This window comes from Panthera tigris, chromosome X, assembly GCF_018350195.1.
Source record: "Panthera tigris isolate Pti1 chromosome X, P.tigris_Pti1_mat1.1, whole genome shotgun sequence".
Lineage (NCBI taxonomy): Eukaryota > Metazoa > Chordata > Mammalia > Carnivora > Felidae > Panthera > Panthera tigris.
Window position 1 is genome coordinate 107,387,534 of NC_056677.1, and position 19,019 is coordinate 107,406,552.

Genomic DNA, 19,019 nt, shown 5'->3' on the forward strand with positions numbered 1-19,019 from the left:
AATAACCTGGGGATCACGTTAAAATGCAGCTTCTGATTCAGTAGCTCTGGGCTAGTGCCTAAGATTTGGCAATTCTTAATAGCTCCCAGGTTATGCAGATTATACTTTGAATAGCAAGGTACTTGATGGGCCTGGTCCTGCCATTCTTTTAAAAGTAGGATCACAATTAGATGAACCTGGGAAGATTAATATTTAGGCTATTTTAAAAGCACTCCAGGCTTCCATAGATGGCAATTCCCTAATGTCTTCACAAATCCATTTTAACGGTTAATAGTTCTGACAGTATAGAAGCTTTTTTTGTGTTTAAACCAAACCCTTCAGAGGCTGTGGCATTTTTCTTCTGATTTTATCTTTAGTGGAAATGGAGTAAGTACAACATGACCATTCTCTTACTGGTTACTTTGTTTAAAAAAATATGAACAGTTATTCAATGTGAACCACTTTGGAATGTTCCCTACCATCTCTTCTTCCCCAGTTTAGGAATCTAAGATTTTTGAGGTGTCTAAGTCAATTCTCATTTCCACTCCACGTTTATTTGTCTCCTCTAAATCTATAAAATTAGATAAACTTTATAATTCCTTGCCAAATTCTGTTGCCTTTTATTTTGACAACCTGTTTAAATATTAATGCCCATATCCTGTATCAGCTATATCCCTAGTCCATAGTGCAATAAGGAGTATACTAGTAACTACTGGCCACCCTGCTTATAAAGCTCATATTACAAAAATGCACACTCTAGGCAGAATCTGGTAAATGTCAACTTCAAAATAAGTTGTGTCATACTGTTATATTTATTACCACATGGTCAATAAAAAGAAACACTTGTGACGTGATTAAAAATAGCATACCAGGCAAAATTGGTTGTCCAGCGATTCCCAGTGGTGCCATTCCAAGATTATTCATTGCTGTGGCCCATGCAGTTGGATCAGACATAGGTAGCGTCATTGCAGTGGAATCCACATTCAGAGTTCTACTACTATCAGCTAAAAAAAAAAAATGACAAGCAAAATAATTTGTTGTATTAAGGTTTCAGTATGTAGTTTGCCTAACATAAACTGGCAAACACTTTACAGAAACAGACTGATGGACAAGTAGTAGATAGAGCCTTAATTCCAGCTCTTTACAAGGGTTAAAACAATACAGCGTGAACCAAAAGGAAGTCATAGAATTTGAAAGAAGTTTACCAGATGGTATTTTAGTGTGTTTCTTTCTTTCTCTTTCTACTCCCTCTGTTCCTTCCTTTTCTCTTGTTTTTTTTTTTATGAAGCCTTTATTTTTTAGAGCAATTTTATGTTCACAGAAAAATTACAGAGAAGGTACAGCGATTTCATTTATAACCTCTACGCGCACACATGCATAGCCTCCCCCATTATCAACATCCCCCGCCAGAGTGGTACATTTGTTACAATGATGCATCATAATCACCTAAAAGTCATAGTTTAAATTAGGGTTCACTCTTGCTGCTGTACATTCTATGCGTTTGGAAAAATGTATAATAACATGTATACATCCTTGTGGTATCACACAGAATATTTTCACTGCCCTGAAAATTCTCTGTGCTCTGCTTATATCATCCCTCCCTACACCCCAATCCCTGGCAATTATTGATCTTATTCCATCTCCATAGTTTTGCCTTTTCTATAATGTCACATGGTTGGAATCATACAACATGCAGCCTTTTCAGATTGGCTTTTCTCAGTAGTATGCATTTAAGTTTCCTCCATGTCTTTTCATGGCCTGATAGCTCATTTCTATCATAATAGAATGCTGCATAATATTCCATCATAGGGATGTATCACAGATTATCCATTCACCTACTGAAGAACATTGTAGTTGTTTCCAAGTTTTGACAATTATGAATAAAACTGCTATAAACATTCGTGTGCACATTTTTGTGTGAACATAAGTTTTCAACTCCTTTGGGGAAATGCCAAGCAGCACAATCACTGAATTGTATAGTAAGAGCATATTTACTTTTGTAAGAAACTGTCAACCTATCTTCTAAAGTGGCCAAACCATTTTGCATTCCCACTGGCAGTGAATGAGAGTTCTGTTGCTCTATATCATCACTAGTATTTAGTGATGTCAGTGTTCTGGATTCTGGCCATTCTAATAGGTGTATAGTGGTATTTCTTTGCTGTTTTAATTTGCATTTTCCTGTTACATAATACGGAACATCTTTTCATATATTTATTTGCCATCTGTATATGTTCTTTAGTGAGTTGTCTATTAAAGTTTTTGACCTGATTTTAAATTGGGCTGTTTGTTTTCTTGTTGTGTTTTAAATGTTTTTTGTATATTTTAGATAATAGTCCTTTACCAGATGTGTATATTGCAGATATTTTCTCCCAGTTTGTGGCTTATATTCTCATTATCTTTACATTGCCTTTTGCAGAACATAAGATCTTAATTTTAGTTAAGTCCAGCTTTTCAATAATTTCTTTCATGGATCATGCCTTTGGTGTACTAAAAAGTCATCACTGGGGTGCCTAGGTGGCTCAGCTGGTTAAGCATCTGACTTTGGCTCAGGTCAAGATCTCACAGTTTGTGGGTTCAAGCCCCACATTTGGCTTTCTGCTGTCAGTGCAGCACCCACTTTGGATCCCTCCTGCCTGTCTCTCATGTGCGCACGCACACACGTGCGCTTTCTCTGTCCCTCCTGTGTGTGTGCTCTCTCTCTCTCGCTCTCTCTCAAAAAGAAATAAACATTAAAAAAAAAGCCATCACCATATCCAAGGTCCTTTAGGTTTTCTCTCATGTTATTTTCTAGGAGTTTTATAGTTTTGCATTTCACATTTAGGTCTATAATCCATTTTGAGTTAATTTTTGTGATGGGTATAAGATCTGTGTTTAGATTTTTTTTGCATGAGGATTTCCAGCTGTTCTAGCACATTTGTTGAAGAGACTGTCTTTCCTCAATTGTATTGCATTTACTCCTTTGTCAAAGATCAGTTAACTCTATTTGTGGGGTCTATTTCTGGGTTCTCTATTCTACTCCACTGATCTATTTGTCTATTATTTTATCAATATCACACTGGCTTGATTGCTGTAGCTTTATAGTAAATCTTGAAGTTGGGTAGCATCAGGCTTCCAACTCTGTTCTTGTTCAACATATTTTGGATATTATGAGCCTTTTGCCTCTCCATATAAATTTTAGAATCTGTTTGTTGATAACCACAAAATAACTTGCTTGGACTTTGATTGGGATTGCATTAAGTCAAGTTAGGAAGAACTGACATCTTGAAAATATTGAGTCTTCCTATCCATGGACATGAAATATCTCTTCATTTATTTAATTCTTCTTTTATTTCATTCATCAGGGTTTTGTAGTTTTCTGGTTTTTTTTCAAGCACATATACCACAGGAGCTTGGGATGACTAAGAGGTTTCCTATTCTTCTCATAGTCTAGTTGCATATGATTACTTCGTCAGCTTCCATCCAAACTACTCATGCATGCAAACTAAGAAAAACCATCCAACAGCTTCCATGGTGCAAAAAAAATGAAAAATTCTATTTTTGATGTAATTTCATTTCTTTGAGGCAGTTAACATTGAATAGAGATGGACATACAATCAGCAAATATCAAATTAGCCAATTGAGTATTTTGGAAATTAGGGGGACACGAGAGAATAATCAGATAGGATATGTAGTCCTTGCCTTCAAAGGTTATACAATATAATTGAAGAGACCAATGATGGTGGCAATGATTATTACTATTATCGCTACTCTCACCACCTCCATCCATTACTACCACTAATTATTGAACACTTACCACATGCTAGGTAAAGCACTTGGCACACATTATTTTCATTTAACTTTCAAAATAACCTTGTGAAAGGGACTATTTACATTTCCATTTAATAGATGAAAGGCTTTTAAAGGTCACATATATTGTCTAAGGTCATGCAGGATATATACTTTTAGTCACAATGTTTTACTATCTCCAATGAAACCATTAAGAAACAACCAAATAATTGAATGGAATTGACTGGAAATGTTACTGAAATTTAAGTAATGAAAATGTGGCTTGAGTAGGTAGGAAAGACTTCATGGAGAAGATAGGATTTGAACAAATTGGCCATATTTTTACAGAACATGTCTTGAGTCATGGGTAGTTATTAGATAGGTAAAGAAGGAAAAGAGGAAAAAGACATTCCAGGAGCAATGATGACATAAGAAGACATTGAAGTGAGTTATGCATGCAAGTGCATGTATATACTACATAGTTGGGAGCACAGAAAGACATATTTTTGGAAATTTCCCTCTGACTACTGATTTCTATAGAAAAATCTTTCCATGGCTTTTCTCCTACCTCTCAGTATGCACTCCAGCCAATTACACTCTAGAAGACAACTCTGTTCTAATAGTAGCTTGCTAACATCTATCACATCCTTCTAACCTGGAAATATCAGGGATGAACCTTGCCCTGGTTATTTATACAAGTGCTATTTTGTCACTGATTCGTCAGAACAAGAAAATGCAAATGTTCAAAAACATTATTTCTGAATTATTAGTTTTTATGATTTTTCTATGCTTCCTATGCCTCTTCTCCACAACCCGCCCCCCTCCACACACACACACACACACACACACAGAGTGATTGATGGCCTTAGCATTTGTTACTATAGTCAGAAGTCACATTTCAGAACTGGTGATTTCTCTATCGCCAGAAACTCTAGTCCTCACATCCAGTTTTCAGTTGTTTCCCATGAAGGCATAGTATGGCTAGAAATAGCCATATTGTAAATATTATTAAGAAAACAAACATAGGGCATCAGATACCCTTTGAGTCAAGAGTTTACATATTGATTATTCAGTTCATCTGAACTCCCAATCTCTAGTCCAGGGGAGACAAGTTTTAGGGAATGTTATAACTGGAAGGGACCTTTAGAGATTACTGAATCTGCACCCTGGTTTTCTCTAGTGGCTGAAGAATGACTCCAAGAGGAAACATCTAGGTTTAGAAGGACTGGGCCCCCATACTAAAAATAATTTCTTGCAACAGTTTGGCTACTCATTGGCTCTGCAGTCCTGGGAAACATAAGAGAATCAGGCATTATTCTTAATAAGGAATTCTGAGATCAAAGAACGAGAATTTACAATGTACCAACCTAGGCAAACTCTGGACTAATTTTTGAGGAGGAGAGAGAATTATCTAAATTATCAGTTTTTTTAAAGCACAGCACACAGTAACACAGCACAGTGTTACTATTTTCAAAATATATATTAATTCAAAGTGCCTGTTAAAATGTTAGCAAGGAGAGTTCCTGCTAAGGTTGTTTACATAAACCAGATGGTTTAGATAAGAACCATGTGGAATTTACAGCATTATTTTGCTATGATAAATTCAGTTTTTAAATTCTTAAGGAGTTCTGCCTTTTCATTTCCCTCCACTTCCCCAACACTCATCTCCACCTGTCAAATCCTACTCAGTTTTCAGGGGTCATCTCAAATGTTACATTGTCTGTGAAGCCACGTCACTAGAATTAATCACTCCTTCCTAATGTGTTATCGTAACATTTTATCTAGAATTTCATTTTTATGTTTGCTTATTCTCTCATTCCTTTTCCCTAAACCAAACCTTTATTGAGTCTTAGTATGTGCCAGATCCTGTGCTAGTGACTAGGAGTTACAGAGATGAACAAAACTCATTTACTTCTCTGGAAGAACTCACAATACAATGAGAGGCATGACATATAACCTAATATAAATTATTGTAATAAGTACTGCAGTAAAACTGTGAGTAAAGTGTTATGAGAACAGAAAAGGAGTAATTAAATCTGCTGGAATGACTTGGGAAGGATGTTTGGGGTTGGAGGTGTGGAGAGGATGAGGAATACTAGGGAAGCCTTTGCTGGGAAAGAATAATTTGAAATGAGTCTTTAAGGAGGGATAGGTTTTTCCTCCAGGTAGTGATAGGAGGATTAGGATTGAAAAGCATTCCAGGAAGCAAGATCAACTGGACATTATCATTGACTGCCTTGAATTACACTTATTAAATACACGTCTCTCTTCTGCTGGCCTGCATGCTCCTATAGGTCAGGGACTTAGTTTGGGTGTCTTTGTTTCTCCATTTTTTAGTTCAGTGTCTGGTATAAAGTAGGTATTCAAGAAATATTTGGATGAATGAATCAACCTACATTGATTTTGGGCACAATGAGAAATCCATGCAATGACACTCATTGATTATTTGTATATCTTTTCAGAAAGATAAATTATCTTAAAAGTGATGGCATAGTTGCTAAACTAATTCTCTCTCCAAGACAACTGAATTTACATGTAGTAATTCATTTAGATTTACAACCAGAAATAAATGCACCTAACTGATAATTCAGTTTGATATCATTGGCTATAATCTTTCTCCCATATAGGCACAGTCATACATATAAGGAAGCTTATACATTTTTACTTTCAAAGGGAAATCCCAGATGATCATCTCTGTCCGGCAACAATCTGGATTTAAGGTCTTAACTAACAAAATATGCTGTGTTGAACATCTGTTTGGAATCATCACTTAATAGTGGAAAAGTTAAGACCAGGCCTGATTCACTTTCTAGACTAAAAATGGGCCTGATTCACTTTCTAGACTAAAAATGGACATCTAGCAATTTCTTTAAGTATTTTATAAAAGTGGTCCCATGTCACTAAAGGAAGAGATTGCTCATTTGCCCATAAGTCCTACATTTACTGGCAGTGGCCAAGAATATTCAGAAGTTAAGTACGAGTGCTGTCAAAATACCTCACCCAAGTCTGAAGAACGTGTCCTGCAATGCTCATTTTTTGTTCTGCATTGTGTGGGAACTCTTCATGAGGTCAAGGGCTGTAGAGGAGTTGTGAATGAATCCTTTCTCTGTAAGTTGATTGAAGTTATGGTACTTTGGAACAAGAGTTCATTAGTGCCAAAAGAGTAAAAGATTTGGAAGTAATTGTCCATTTTAACTTGGTATCGCTCCATAATTATCAAATCATTGCCATCTGTTTATTTTTATATTATACTTCACTTGATTAACTAGTCAATTATTGTCAGTTATTTGATCTTGAAGACAACACACACACACACACACACACACACACACACACACACACATCCTGTAGTAGAGTTATTTCATTTGTTTCCTTTATTTCCATTGAAACAAGTTCAGTATGTTAGTGTCATCTCGTCGTCTATACTCTTGTATTAAGACAAAAGATGTCCTTCTCTGACAATTCACTCTCCCATAATTCTCTTTCTTATGTCCAGGTTTATATGCATTGGTTTTTATGCTTACTATAATTTTGTTACACAGTATTGCGCAAAGTTGAAGAGAGGATTTTGTCAACAAACATCTATTGAAAGTCTGTTAAGAGTAGGAAGCAACACTGCCTAGTGATCAAGAGCATGGGTTTGGGAGTCAGATGGTTCTGGACTACAGTATATGCTCATTATGTTTCTCTTTACTTTTCTTGCTGGTCTACCTTCCAGCCTTCCTTTTATATTTATTGTACACTCATTGTACATTTTCTGTGTGCCAGGCACCATCACAGACATTGAAGACATTATGGTGAGTCAAACAGGCCTCATGCCGATCCTTGATCTTATGAAGCTCTCTAGTGCAGAAGGGAGATATTAAAATACAGATAAACATAAAATAATTATACATTGTGATAAGTTCTATGAATAAATAACTGGATTTGATGAGAAAAATGGCAAACTACGAATTTAGGAAAGTGATAGTATTTGCCTTATAGGTTTGTTGAAGATTAAATTAGATAATGTGGGTAAAGAATTTAGCATGGCTTCTGGCTCAGAATGAGTACTAGGTAAGTGGTAACAATAACATGGCAATAGTTAAGGTGATGATAATGAAGTAGTCCTAGCCCTTGAAGGGTTCAAAGTCTACTGAGAGACACAGCATATATAGGAATTATAATAATATACGGATAATGAAACAGAGGCACAGAGAGTTTAAGTAACCAGCTCAATATCACATAGCTAATAAGTGGTAGAACAGGAATATGAACCCAGGCAGCTCTGGTACCAATGTCCACAGTCTTATCCATCACACTAAACTCCTTCCCAAAGAGCCCTTTATTTTTTGTGTTCCCCTAGTTCATTGAACACATTACTATAATAGCCCTTATTGCATTATATTTTTATAATCTTTCTATATCTGTCTCTCCTCCTAGACTCTGGATTCCCTTATTCCTCCTGTTATTCCTCATGCCTAGACACTGTGTCTGACACAAAGTAGATGTTCAATAAAGTATTTAAAATAAATGAATGAGGAAATATATGAATATATGTAAGAGAGTCCTGTATAGACATTCTTCTTCCCAGAAGAGAGTAGGTGTATAGCGTGTGACAAGCTATTCAGAATGGAATATCACTCTGTTGTTGTATTATGATAAAATCTCTTTTAGTCGGTCTCTTCTGAGGACTAAATATTCAACATTTTAAACAGAGAGTAAGAGGAAGATAAATGGTGATAATCTGAGGTATTATAATCCTAACATGCTGGTAGTATAAGAATATCACCATACTTAATTACACAATACTTATAGAAATACAAACTTTGAGAAAGATAAATCTGGAGATAGGAAGATAATTTTCATCACATAGAAATTCTTCATGGGTAAAAAGGAAATGACAATAATTTCTTTGAAAATTTAAGGGTAATTATATTTACTAAAATAAATGTGCATGTAGCACCCATCTTTGTTAGCTCCTTGAAGGCAGGGGATATAAATCTCATTTACTTTTGTATATTCTACAGTGATTAGCTAGAAGTAGGTGCCAGTTAGTGTGCTTTTAAATAAGTGAACTCTGGAAGAACTCAACAATTGTACAAAGTGGGGCTTAACTGCAATGCCTATTTAATAGACCTATAGCCAAATAAAATCTCTGCATTGTGTAGTAATGCACTGTGGACTTAACTCTCTAGTCATTTCTGCAGAAGCAAGATAGTGGTCCAAAGCTGGGTGAAACATCAGACCTCTGCAACATTCCAGGACTTAGATAAATGGTGAATAATAGTGTTAATGATAGTAATTATAACAAGACTAAATATAGGTAACACTTACTTAATACTTATTATGTGCCAGGCACTGTTCTAGGCACTTTATGTACATTAATCTATAACTCACAACAACCCTATGAAGTAGGACCTCTCATTACCCCTATTTTACTGATGAGGTAACAGGAGCAGAGAGGTTAAGTAACCTGTCAATGGTCATAAAATCAGCTTGCAGTGAAGCCTGATTTAAACCCAGGCAGTCTGGGTCCACAATTCATGCTCTTAACCACTATGCTATCTTAAACTAGGTAAATCATAAAGTTATATAATATTTGAGCTGGGAAGGCTACTGATCTCATCGTTACATAGATGGGTATCCCCCAGGTCCTCTATTGCAGGGATCCTTAAGTGGGGCTAATTTGCCCCCCGCCCCCACCGGGAACATTTGGCAATATGTGGAGACATCTTTGGTTGTCACAACTGGAAGTAGGGGGTGCTTCTGGAATCTAGTGGATAGAGGCCAGGGATACTGCCAAACACCCTACAATGTACAGGACAGCCCCCTACAGCAGACAATTATCTGACCCAAAATATCAACAGTGAGAAGGCTGAGAAACCTTGTTCTACTGCAGCAATGTTGATGTGTTCTTTTTTTTTTAAGTTTTTATTTATTTATTTTGAAAGAGAGAGCAGGGAAAGGGCAGGGAGAGAGGGTGAGAGAGAATCCCAAGCAGGCTCTGTACCATCAGTGCAGAGCCTGATGTGGGGCTCACAAACCGTGAGATCATGACCTGAGCTGAAATCAAGAGTCAGATGCTTAACCAACTGAGCCATCCATGTGCCCCTATGTTCATGTGTTCTTACTGGAGAGTGCCTTATACTCCTAGATTCTTCACAGTCCCTTCCCATCTACCACATGTGCAGCCAATCCCAACTTCTTTAGTTGATGTACTACTCGCTTATGCCACTGTACTAAAAAAAAAATCAGACCGCCTTCCCCACCAAGAATCTATTAACATTTTTAGCATGGTTACTTTTATGTTTCACATCAAAGAAATGATTCTCATGGTGGGGAGTCCAAGTGCCATGGAAGTCCTGTAAATAATGCTAGGAATACCATGGCAAAAGAGAGGAAGTTTAGAAAATGCTTGCATGGAACACAGAAGAAAACACCATTTCTAGCATATCATATAGGACCTTACATACAGTAGGTACTGAAGAAGTATGTGTTGTAAAAGATTATGGCACAAGGGCACGGTTGGGTATCCTAGAACAGAATAACATTGTGCTTCCTGTTCTCTGGCTAAGGGAAAGAAAACAGCAAGATAAATCATGTTTCGGTTCTGCATTAAGCCTAGGGCTCAAGGTTTTATCTTCTGTTTGTTATTTATTGCTCATGAAGCAATATATTGTGCATTGCAGGTGTTATTTTGAATCCCTCTTCATTTTCTTTGAAAATTAACAATCCATCATTGTTTGTGAACAAGGTGCTGAAGCTCGGGGCACATCCCACTCTCTCCGATCACAGACGTCACCAGCAGTGACGCCACTGTCTGCATCATGATTATGCGGGGTGAGGGAGCTGACAGCAGCCTTTGTAAGAGAAAGCTCCCACGCAGCTTGAGAGAGATGATGCTATTAGACAAGCAAGGGCTTTATTTCCTTATGAGTGTTACCAAGAATGGATCAAAGAGCCACTCAAGGGGATCAGGATGTCACAACATATTCTTCCTTGGGGAAGAGGAGAGGAGGTGGGGGAGAGACAAAAGGGAAAGGTTTTATGCTAGTCTATATTGTAAGTAATCACATGGGCAGGGTAGGAGACAATAGCTTGATCCTCAAGGTATGCAGATGAGAACCTTGGGGTAGAGAGTCCTTTCAGAAACTAACCCTTATCCTGGATGATTCATTGTTTTAGTCTATAAGCTGGAGGGTCCTGGAGACAGCTACCTCCATATTGGGGCAGTTACAAGGATATTAAAGGTTTTTAAATAGATCTATAAGAAGCTAGAGTGCTAAGCCAGCCCTCCAGATGGCAGTTGCAGTGGGGGTAGGGTGTAGCAAGGAAGAAGAAAGACACAGTTCTTGGCATGCACTTCTCCAAGGAGCTCACAGCATATATCCTGTATTTATAAAGGCAACAAGGTACAGTGGAAGAAATACAGACCTGGAGCCAGATAGATCTAAAATAAAATCTTGGCTCTATCATTTACTAGCTGTATGACTTTAGGCAAGTTCAACACACCTTTTAGCCTGTTTATTAACCTGTATTATTTACCTAATGATAACGATGTTGATTCCTAGTATTGATTAAATGTTTATTATGTGCCAAACACTGTTTTAAATCTGTATATGTATTATATAATATAATCCTCACAACAACCCTATAAGATTGGTAATATTTTCATACCCATTTTACAGATGAGGAAAATGAAAGACAAAGAAGTTAGAAAGTTGCTCAAGGTCACAGATGAAGTTAATGCTGGAGTTGAAATTCAAATTCAGGCAGTATAGCTTCAGAGCCTAAACTTTTAACCACTGAGCTATAATACTCTCACTATACTATAAAAAATGCTGAGCAAATATTCATTCGTGATCTTAACCCCACTTCCTTTATCTTTTCCTTGTTTTTTTTTTCCCACTAAGAAAGAAATCATTTGGTTGCCCTGTGGGGGTCTCTTCTCCCACTTCTCTGAGCTGGAGCCAAGGGCCTCCTTTGTTATTTTAAGGTGGGCTGGCACAGACTGAAGAATCTCAGGAATAGTCCTTGTCACTTCCAGGTTATGAGCTGAATGTGAGCCAAGAGAATAGGTTGAGGTTGGATGCAGGGGAAGTCCAACAGGCTCCACCATTAGAACCTTGGAGGCTTCCTCAGTCAGTAAAAGCAGGGGCTAGCTGCACTACAAAGGCTCTGTTGGGCTTTTCTGGACTATGGTCCATCCTTCCCATTCCTGACTTCTGGGCTTCTGAGATACCAGTGCACTCATGTTACCCTGGTCTTGGTTGAATGGTTGACTATGGCCGTCTGGTTTTTAGATTGCATCATTGCATTCATTCCACATTTCTTACCTAATATTTAGACAAAAAACACTGAAAGCATAATTGGGCCTCAAAAAAAGCTACCTTATCCCAGCTCTTCGAACATCTGTGCTAATTGCCTATTAAAACACACATTTCTTTTCCTAGTTTTGAAACAAACACTTTAATATTACTGTCAGGATCCCAAATGTTGTAGCTACGGCTTTTCAATTAGAAATCTTAATATTTAACCAATAAACTAATTGCAGTTCAGGTACTAAGTATGCTCTTTAAGTTAATGGTGTGGCTGGTGGTGGAGGGGAAACAGAGAAAGAAAAAACAAAGAGAAGCATAAATTCTGTAAGTTCCCAAAGTTCTGTGGTCTGTGCTTTCCTGAGGTAAGTTGCGTAAGAGATGATTTGGCAGCCCTCTGCTCTGCTGTTAGAAGTCTGACAAGGTCTCTTGGAGGAAAAAAAATGGTCCTGGGGTTAATCCCCAAACCATTTTACTTTAGCCCTTGTTGCTGAAAATTTTTTCAACGTGTTTCAGTATACTTCCTTGCCATAGGATAGAAAGTACAACACAGATTAGGAGGGCTGAGTTTCAACTCTGGCTCCACTATTTTCTTGCTGTATCGCAATCACTCACACCTGTATTTGTCAAAGTGTGGTCCAATCATGTGCATCACAATCACCTGGAATGTTTGCTAACTAGCCAAGTTCCAGGGTCCACAGCTGAGGTTTCCATCTGGGTGGTGCTGGGGAATCTGCCTGTTGAACAAGCACCCTAGATATCTCTTACGCCCACTACAAATTGGAGAAACACAGAGCTTCAGTCTCCCCATGTATAAATAAGAATGATACCACCCCTTTCACCAGGTTGTGGTGAAAACCCAGGTGGTCAGTAAGTGCTAGCTGTACCTGAATCTTTAAGTGAGATTATGGCAGGGCTTCAGGATCCATTCTGAATATTAATTCAAGAACATGTTAAATCCACGCACTATTTGGTGGTACCAGGGGTGAAAAATCCATGTTTCCCTGCCCTTTGAGGGGCTCACAGACTAGTGGGAGAGACAGACAAACTATTGCATAGTTTGATACTGGTTAAACAGAGATATTAAGGGGAGGCAGTTACTCTACTAGGAGGAGAGGTGGTGGTAGAGAGGGAGCAGAAGCATAGAGGAAGTGATGTTAAGCTGGAGAAGTCTTTGAAGTAGCTTTTGAAGGACAAACCAATTATGATGATACTGTGGATATCTTTTTTTTAATATGAAATTTATTGTCAAATTGGTTTCCATACAACACCCAGTGCTCATCCCAACAGGTGCGCTCCTCGATACCCATCACCCACCTTCCCCTCCCTCCCACCCGCCCATTAACCCTCAGTTTGTTCTCAGTTTTTAAGAGTCTCTTATGCTTTGGCTCTCTACCTCTACTATCTTAAAAGGTGTAGGAGATAAGGCTGTATTTGTGCTAAGTCTAAAACCTAGAACAGAAATTGTCCTTGTTGGGGGGGGGATGGGCATGGGTGGAGAATATTTTCCATATCAGTTTACTTATTCCTCTCTCCTAAAAGTACAATATTAAAAAACTAGAGTCATTTTGTATTCTCCAGTTGGTTGGACTCTGGGAGGATGAGTATTAGACTATATTTTTGACTTGCTTTGTAAGACACTAACTACAAGGCCATGGTCTAAGTCAGAGGGGTGGGACACTGGCCATGACCCCTATAAACAAGTCAAGTGTTAAATCCTACTGATAATGGGAACTTTGGTTTGAGAATTGGCTGCCTCAGCAGAGTCATCTTCAAATATTAAGGGCAATGCTATATATACACATACAGCCACAGGAGGCAGTGACTAATGGCTCTGCCTTATGCCAGCAGCCCTGGCCCCTTTCTAGCTTCTTTACCTCAACAAGCAGCCTAACTCAAGTTTTTAAACTCCACCTCAATTTAACAAATAATCAGAAAACAATAGCTTGTACCATACAGAACTTCACACTGCCCCCACCCCACACTTCATGTTTCAAAGTAATTGATTTTTTTTCAAAATTGCAACACACTTTCACCAACCCCCAACAGGCCTTTGGACAGACCAAGCATGATAAACTCTTAACCCTTAAGGCTGTGTGACCCTGAATAAAGGAAAAATAGGGTTATAACCATAAAGATCATGGTTTTGGACTGGATCTCATCCTGGCCTTCTACTTACTAGCTGTGTGATGCTAGGAAGATGACTTAATGTCTGGTTTTCATTTTCCACATCTGAAACATGAGGACAGTAATAGTACCTATCTCATAGGGCTGTGGTAAGGGTTAAAGGAGAAAATATATGAGAAGTCCATTACAGTGGCTATCTCGGTAAGTGGTAGTGAAATACTAGTAATTATTGTGAATATAGTAACAATAGTGGGCATTACTCTGATATCTTATAGACAACAGGGGCCATTTGTGGTTGGAAAAAAAGGGGGAGTATTATAATCCCTTCAGTTGTGAAAAGGACAGGAAAATACCAGTACAGGAATTAGCCACTTCTGGGTATGTATTTACACAGAAAAGAACAATATGGGTTCTTTCTAACCAGTTCTTTACCAAGAGCACTGCCAGAAAGAACAGTAGGACTAATCTATATGCTTCTCATCTGCTACATTTTTGAAAAGTGGTACCGTTAATAAAATCCTCAAAATATTTTCCAACGTTACCCTCCTCCTCCACTGTATATACCCCAAACTCATCAGACCTGCTTCCAAAACCCATTTGCTTTTTTTCCCAAAACTATGGATGGCATTTACATCCATGCTCTCACTTGTGGTCACCCCATCTGTGGTGGAAGAGGGCCAGCATTACTTAGTATCACTTTTTCATTTCCATCATGAGGATGGGAGGCAATGGGGGTAGGCAGGAGAGCTTGCTTTTCATGGCCATCCTTCCAATAAGACAAAGGGAGTTATTTATGGCCATAAGCTGTGATCTCTGACAGCTGGGCAGAGGGCACCCACTGTGTCAGCCTGCTCCAGGGACAATCCATATGTAAGTGCGTTGGTCGTCAGTTTGTGATTCTGGGACGGTATTAATAATAGTGCCTTTCCTGGAATCTATCTTACATATGATATATTTTTCCTCATTTAATTCAATAGTTCTCCTGACTATTTTAATACACCAATAGTAGTCCAGATAGCAAACGTGCATGAGTTATTGGCTTTCCTTCCTTTTATCCATTTCTGCTGTAACTTAAATTTTCTTCCTGAGTGAATCTCTAGGCAACTAGTGACATCACCTTTAATCCATTTGTTGTTTTTTTTTTTTTTTTAATTGGCATTAACAGGGGGGGGGGCATAAGCTGCTAAAAAATAAAAGATATATAGGTTGGTGATGATCTCCAGAGCAAATCTTACAGGGATTGGTAGAGCAAATTTGATTTGAAAATGATTACAGAGGGTGAATTCCCTGTAAATAATGAATTGGAAAGAAAATCAGGCTGGGAGTATTTGCTTATCCACTTATTTCCACATGGAAGAAAAGCCGTAATTCCTGTCAGCCTGTGCTTACAGCATGCCTAGATTGGTCAGAGAGAAACCAACCAGAGACAAAAATATACAAGCTCACCTGTTCACTGCATTTTCTGTCAGGTCCAACACCAAGGAAAGCCAAAAGATAAGTCTTTGGGTAACAATCCATAAATCTGTGGCTACGGTTCAAGCACTTAACTTCAAATTTCCAAATATCCGTGCCACTGTTCTTTCTCCTCCCAGAAGCTGGAAGTTCACTGTCAGAAAGGAGAGAGGAGGGGCAAGGCAGCCGAAATGCCCAAAGATCCTGGGAAAATTGTGGGAAAGCATGTCCTCCCCACACATAATTCTTCTTGAAAGACTAACTGTCATGTCACTGGGAGACACTGTCAGAGCAAAATGGTTACTTTTTTTTAAATTAAAGTGCAACTAGCTTTCAAGAGTGGCTACCTTCCTTAAAAATGCTAATTTCTGTATATCAAATCCCATTTGTCCACTGACTCACACTATCTTTTTCTAATTTTTTAAATTGAATATTGAGTAGGTAGGTACAAAGGGGAATTTATAAGAGACAAATGTAGAGTCTAAAAAAATGGTGCAACGAAAACTATGTACCCAACATGTGGTTTAAGAAAAACAATATAATTATAACTTTTAAAGACCTCACGTGCCCCTCCCAATTCTTTCCATCTCCCCTGAGAGGCAAGAACTATTCTGAAGTTTGTGTCGATCACTACTTGTGTATCCTTACAGTGCTGCTACCTATGATGATGCTACCTCTTCTTTTATCTGAATTTCTAAAGGATTCTCCAGTTGCTGGGAGCTTTAATTTGTGCTGTTCTCTTTCACATTTCTCCCCTTTCCTTTGTTTCTCTGCCCGCCTGGTTCAGCTTGTCTAGTAGTCTGTGATCTATGAACAAACAGGAGTGTTAAAGATATCATTTAATTGTGAACCCATATGGAAACACAGTAATTCTTTTGCAATATGGCTACTTTCCTTTTTTCTTTTTTTTAAATTTTTTAAAAAAATGTTAATGTTTATTTTTTATTTTTAAGAGAGAGATAGAGTGCGAGGGGTGGGGGCAGGGAGACACAGAATCTGAAACAGGTTCCAGGCTCTGAGCTGTCAGCACAGAGCCCGATGCGGGGCTTGAACTCACGAACCACGAGATCATGACCTGAGCTGAAGTCGGACACTTAAGCGACTAAGCCACCCAGGTGCCCCATCCTTTTGTTTTTCAAGCAGATCACTGCATGAACCTTGATTTGTTTACCTGGAGGTCTGGGGACACGGAAGTGGCAGTGGGCTAAAGAGCAGGGTGACAGGAGTGTATGTATTGCCTAGCATGGGTATTTCAGGGTTCTGGAGTCAGAAGACTATGCTATTTACTGGCTGTGTGACCTCACGCAAGTTACTTACTCTGAGCTTTGGTTCCCTCTTCACAAAAATGCAGACAACTATATAAAATTGATCTTACAGAGTTGGTGAGATGGTTAGACAAGAGATATTAATTCTAAAAGTGTTTTTCAAGCTGTAATATACTGTAAATGTTAGTTGTTAATGATGCAGCTATTCTGCTGCTGTTGTTGATGCCATAATATAAATTCTGTCAAAGTCAAGGTAAAGGACTAGATATGAATTTTCTAAATCTGGAGCTAATCCACAGATATACCCTTGCCAGCTATCTGGCAAAGCTGGCACAGTGAAAACAAAATTAAATTTTCTTTTCTAACTCTCTATTACCGGTCTACATGGAAACTTTCCACCTTCAAACATCTTCCTCAAATCCCACTGTACCTGCCCAATCTGCGTGTGTGGGAGTTGTGTTTGCTCTGGCTTACGTCAGTGTTTGGAGCCTAGGGCAGAAAGTAGTCACACATTACAGGCATCTAACATTTTCTCTTCTTAGTCATTTCTCATAGGACGGTTCTGGCTGGTAACTCAAACAGAAATGTATGCAAGATGTGCTCATCACGTGATCAGTTTGTGCCTAAGGAACCTTCTGAAGGTCCTGACTTTTGCCTGTGTGATATTAACATAACCATTTGCATGTCATTTCCATTTTGTTTTTAAAAGGGTTTCTCCTTGAAGATGTGTGAGAATGAGAGTAAGCAGTGAAAAGCCACGTTTCCGTTCTGCAAACGATATAATCAAATCTGTAAATGGGCAAAAATACACACAAGAGACGTTCCATAAAACTGCTGGCAATTATTTCAGCGAACAGACGAAAGTTTCGCATGATTCCCCACAGCTGCCGCAGGTGTTGAAGGAAGACGTTCAAGCAACACTGGGGGAATATCGATTATCTTTTTGAATATGGAGCTAGGCTATCTGCTTGGGTGCCCAGGAGGGGGTGAGGGGAGAAGGGTGTTGGTAATGTTCCCACACGTTTCCCAGCCTTGAGGCTGGACAGCCACATGCCCATCTGCTGCTAAGAAAAAAAACTATAGACAGAGCTTAAGTACATGGGACAGACAGTTTGACCTCTGAGGTTGCAAGGCTCTTGCCCTCCGCCTAACAGCTGACGCCTGGAACAAGCAGGCCAGCCCCTCATGGCCCTTGCAGGGACTAACAGGAGGGATCCAGCTGAGGGACGGCTGCAGCTATGGCAACAAATGCCCAGGAATGAGTTAACACCAGCCAAAGGGGTTAATGAGAGAGGCAAGAGCTTTTATACAAATGCATTAGGGAAAGAAGATACAGTGGGAATGAGGTCCATTAATAAAGCTGAGTGATAAAATCCACCACCATCCTTAAATTGGACTTTGTTTCTTAAACTGCTTTTCCAAATCAGTCTCCTGTGTTCCAGCTGTTCATTGAGATACTAAGCTTATTTAAAGAATAAAAATAATACAATATACAGTGTAAAAGGAGAAAATCAGAGAGGCAAAAGGGTATAAAATTACACTTGCAAACAAAGGAAGGAAGAAAAACAAGAGATGTGTACAACTATGTTCTGAATATGTTCAAACAGCTTGTTATTACTAACAATCGCCACCTGACAATAAATTACCCCCCCACATGTGGATTACAAGTTGCATTATTATGATGCATTAGAATCAATCTGAGTACTAACGATAATGGGTGGTTGGGTGGCTAAACATGGCCCCCAATTACTGCCGAGTGCCCTCTCCTTTTGTGGCTACACAACAACTGTCATCAATATTCTCTCACAGAGAATGTTTTCTTATCAGCATTATGTCCTCAAAACATCCCTGGAAGGCAGGTGGATATTGATGGGCTTTTTTGAAGAAAACAGGGAGGCATGGAGAGGTTAAGTGAAAATTAGCAGAGGTGGTACCACCATTCCATAACAGAAGTTGGGCAGCCAAGGTATACAAGCAAAGGGCTTTGGGCTGCTCTTTTGATGACAACAGCACCTACTGAATGCAGTGGATCAGTTTGTAGTCACTTTCTCAGCTGCAGTGAAAAGCATAGAATCCTTAAGCCACTACAGTTAGAATATCTGGTTGTAGTACAGAGCACAAAACCACAGAA

At 38.7% G+C, this 19,019-nt stretch overlaps 1 protein-coding gene across 2 annotated transcripts in view; it reads right to left on the bottom strand.

The window, feature by feature from the left end:
- Window positions 1-19,019, bottom strand: part of ENOX2 (ecto-NOX disulfide-thiol exchanger 2) — a 259,670-nt gene that overhangs the window by 63,762 nt on the left and 176,889 nt on the right. For both annotated transcript variants that reach the window (XM_042974613.1, XM_042974614.1), the window contains one exon: window positions 849-983. In XM_042974613.1, the coding sequence (XP_042830547.1) occupies window positions 849-945 (97 nt within the window). In that variant the 5' untranslated portion in view covers window positions 946-983. The remainder of the gene's footprint in view (window positions 1-848; window positions 984-19,019) is intronic.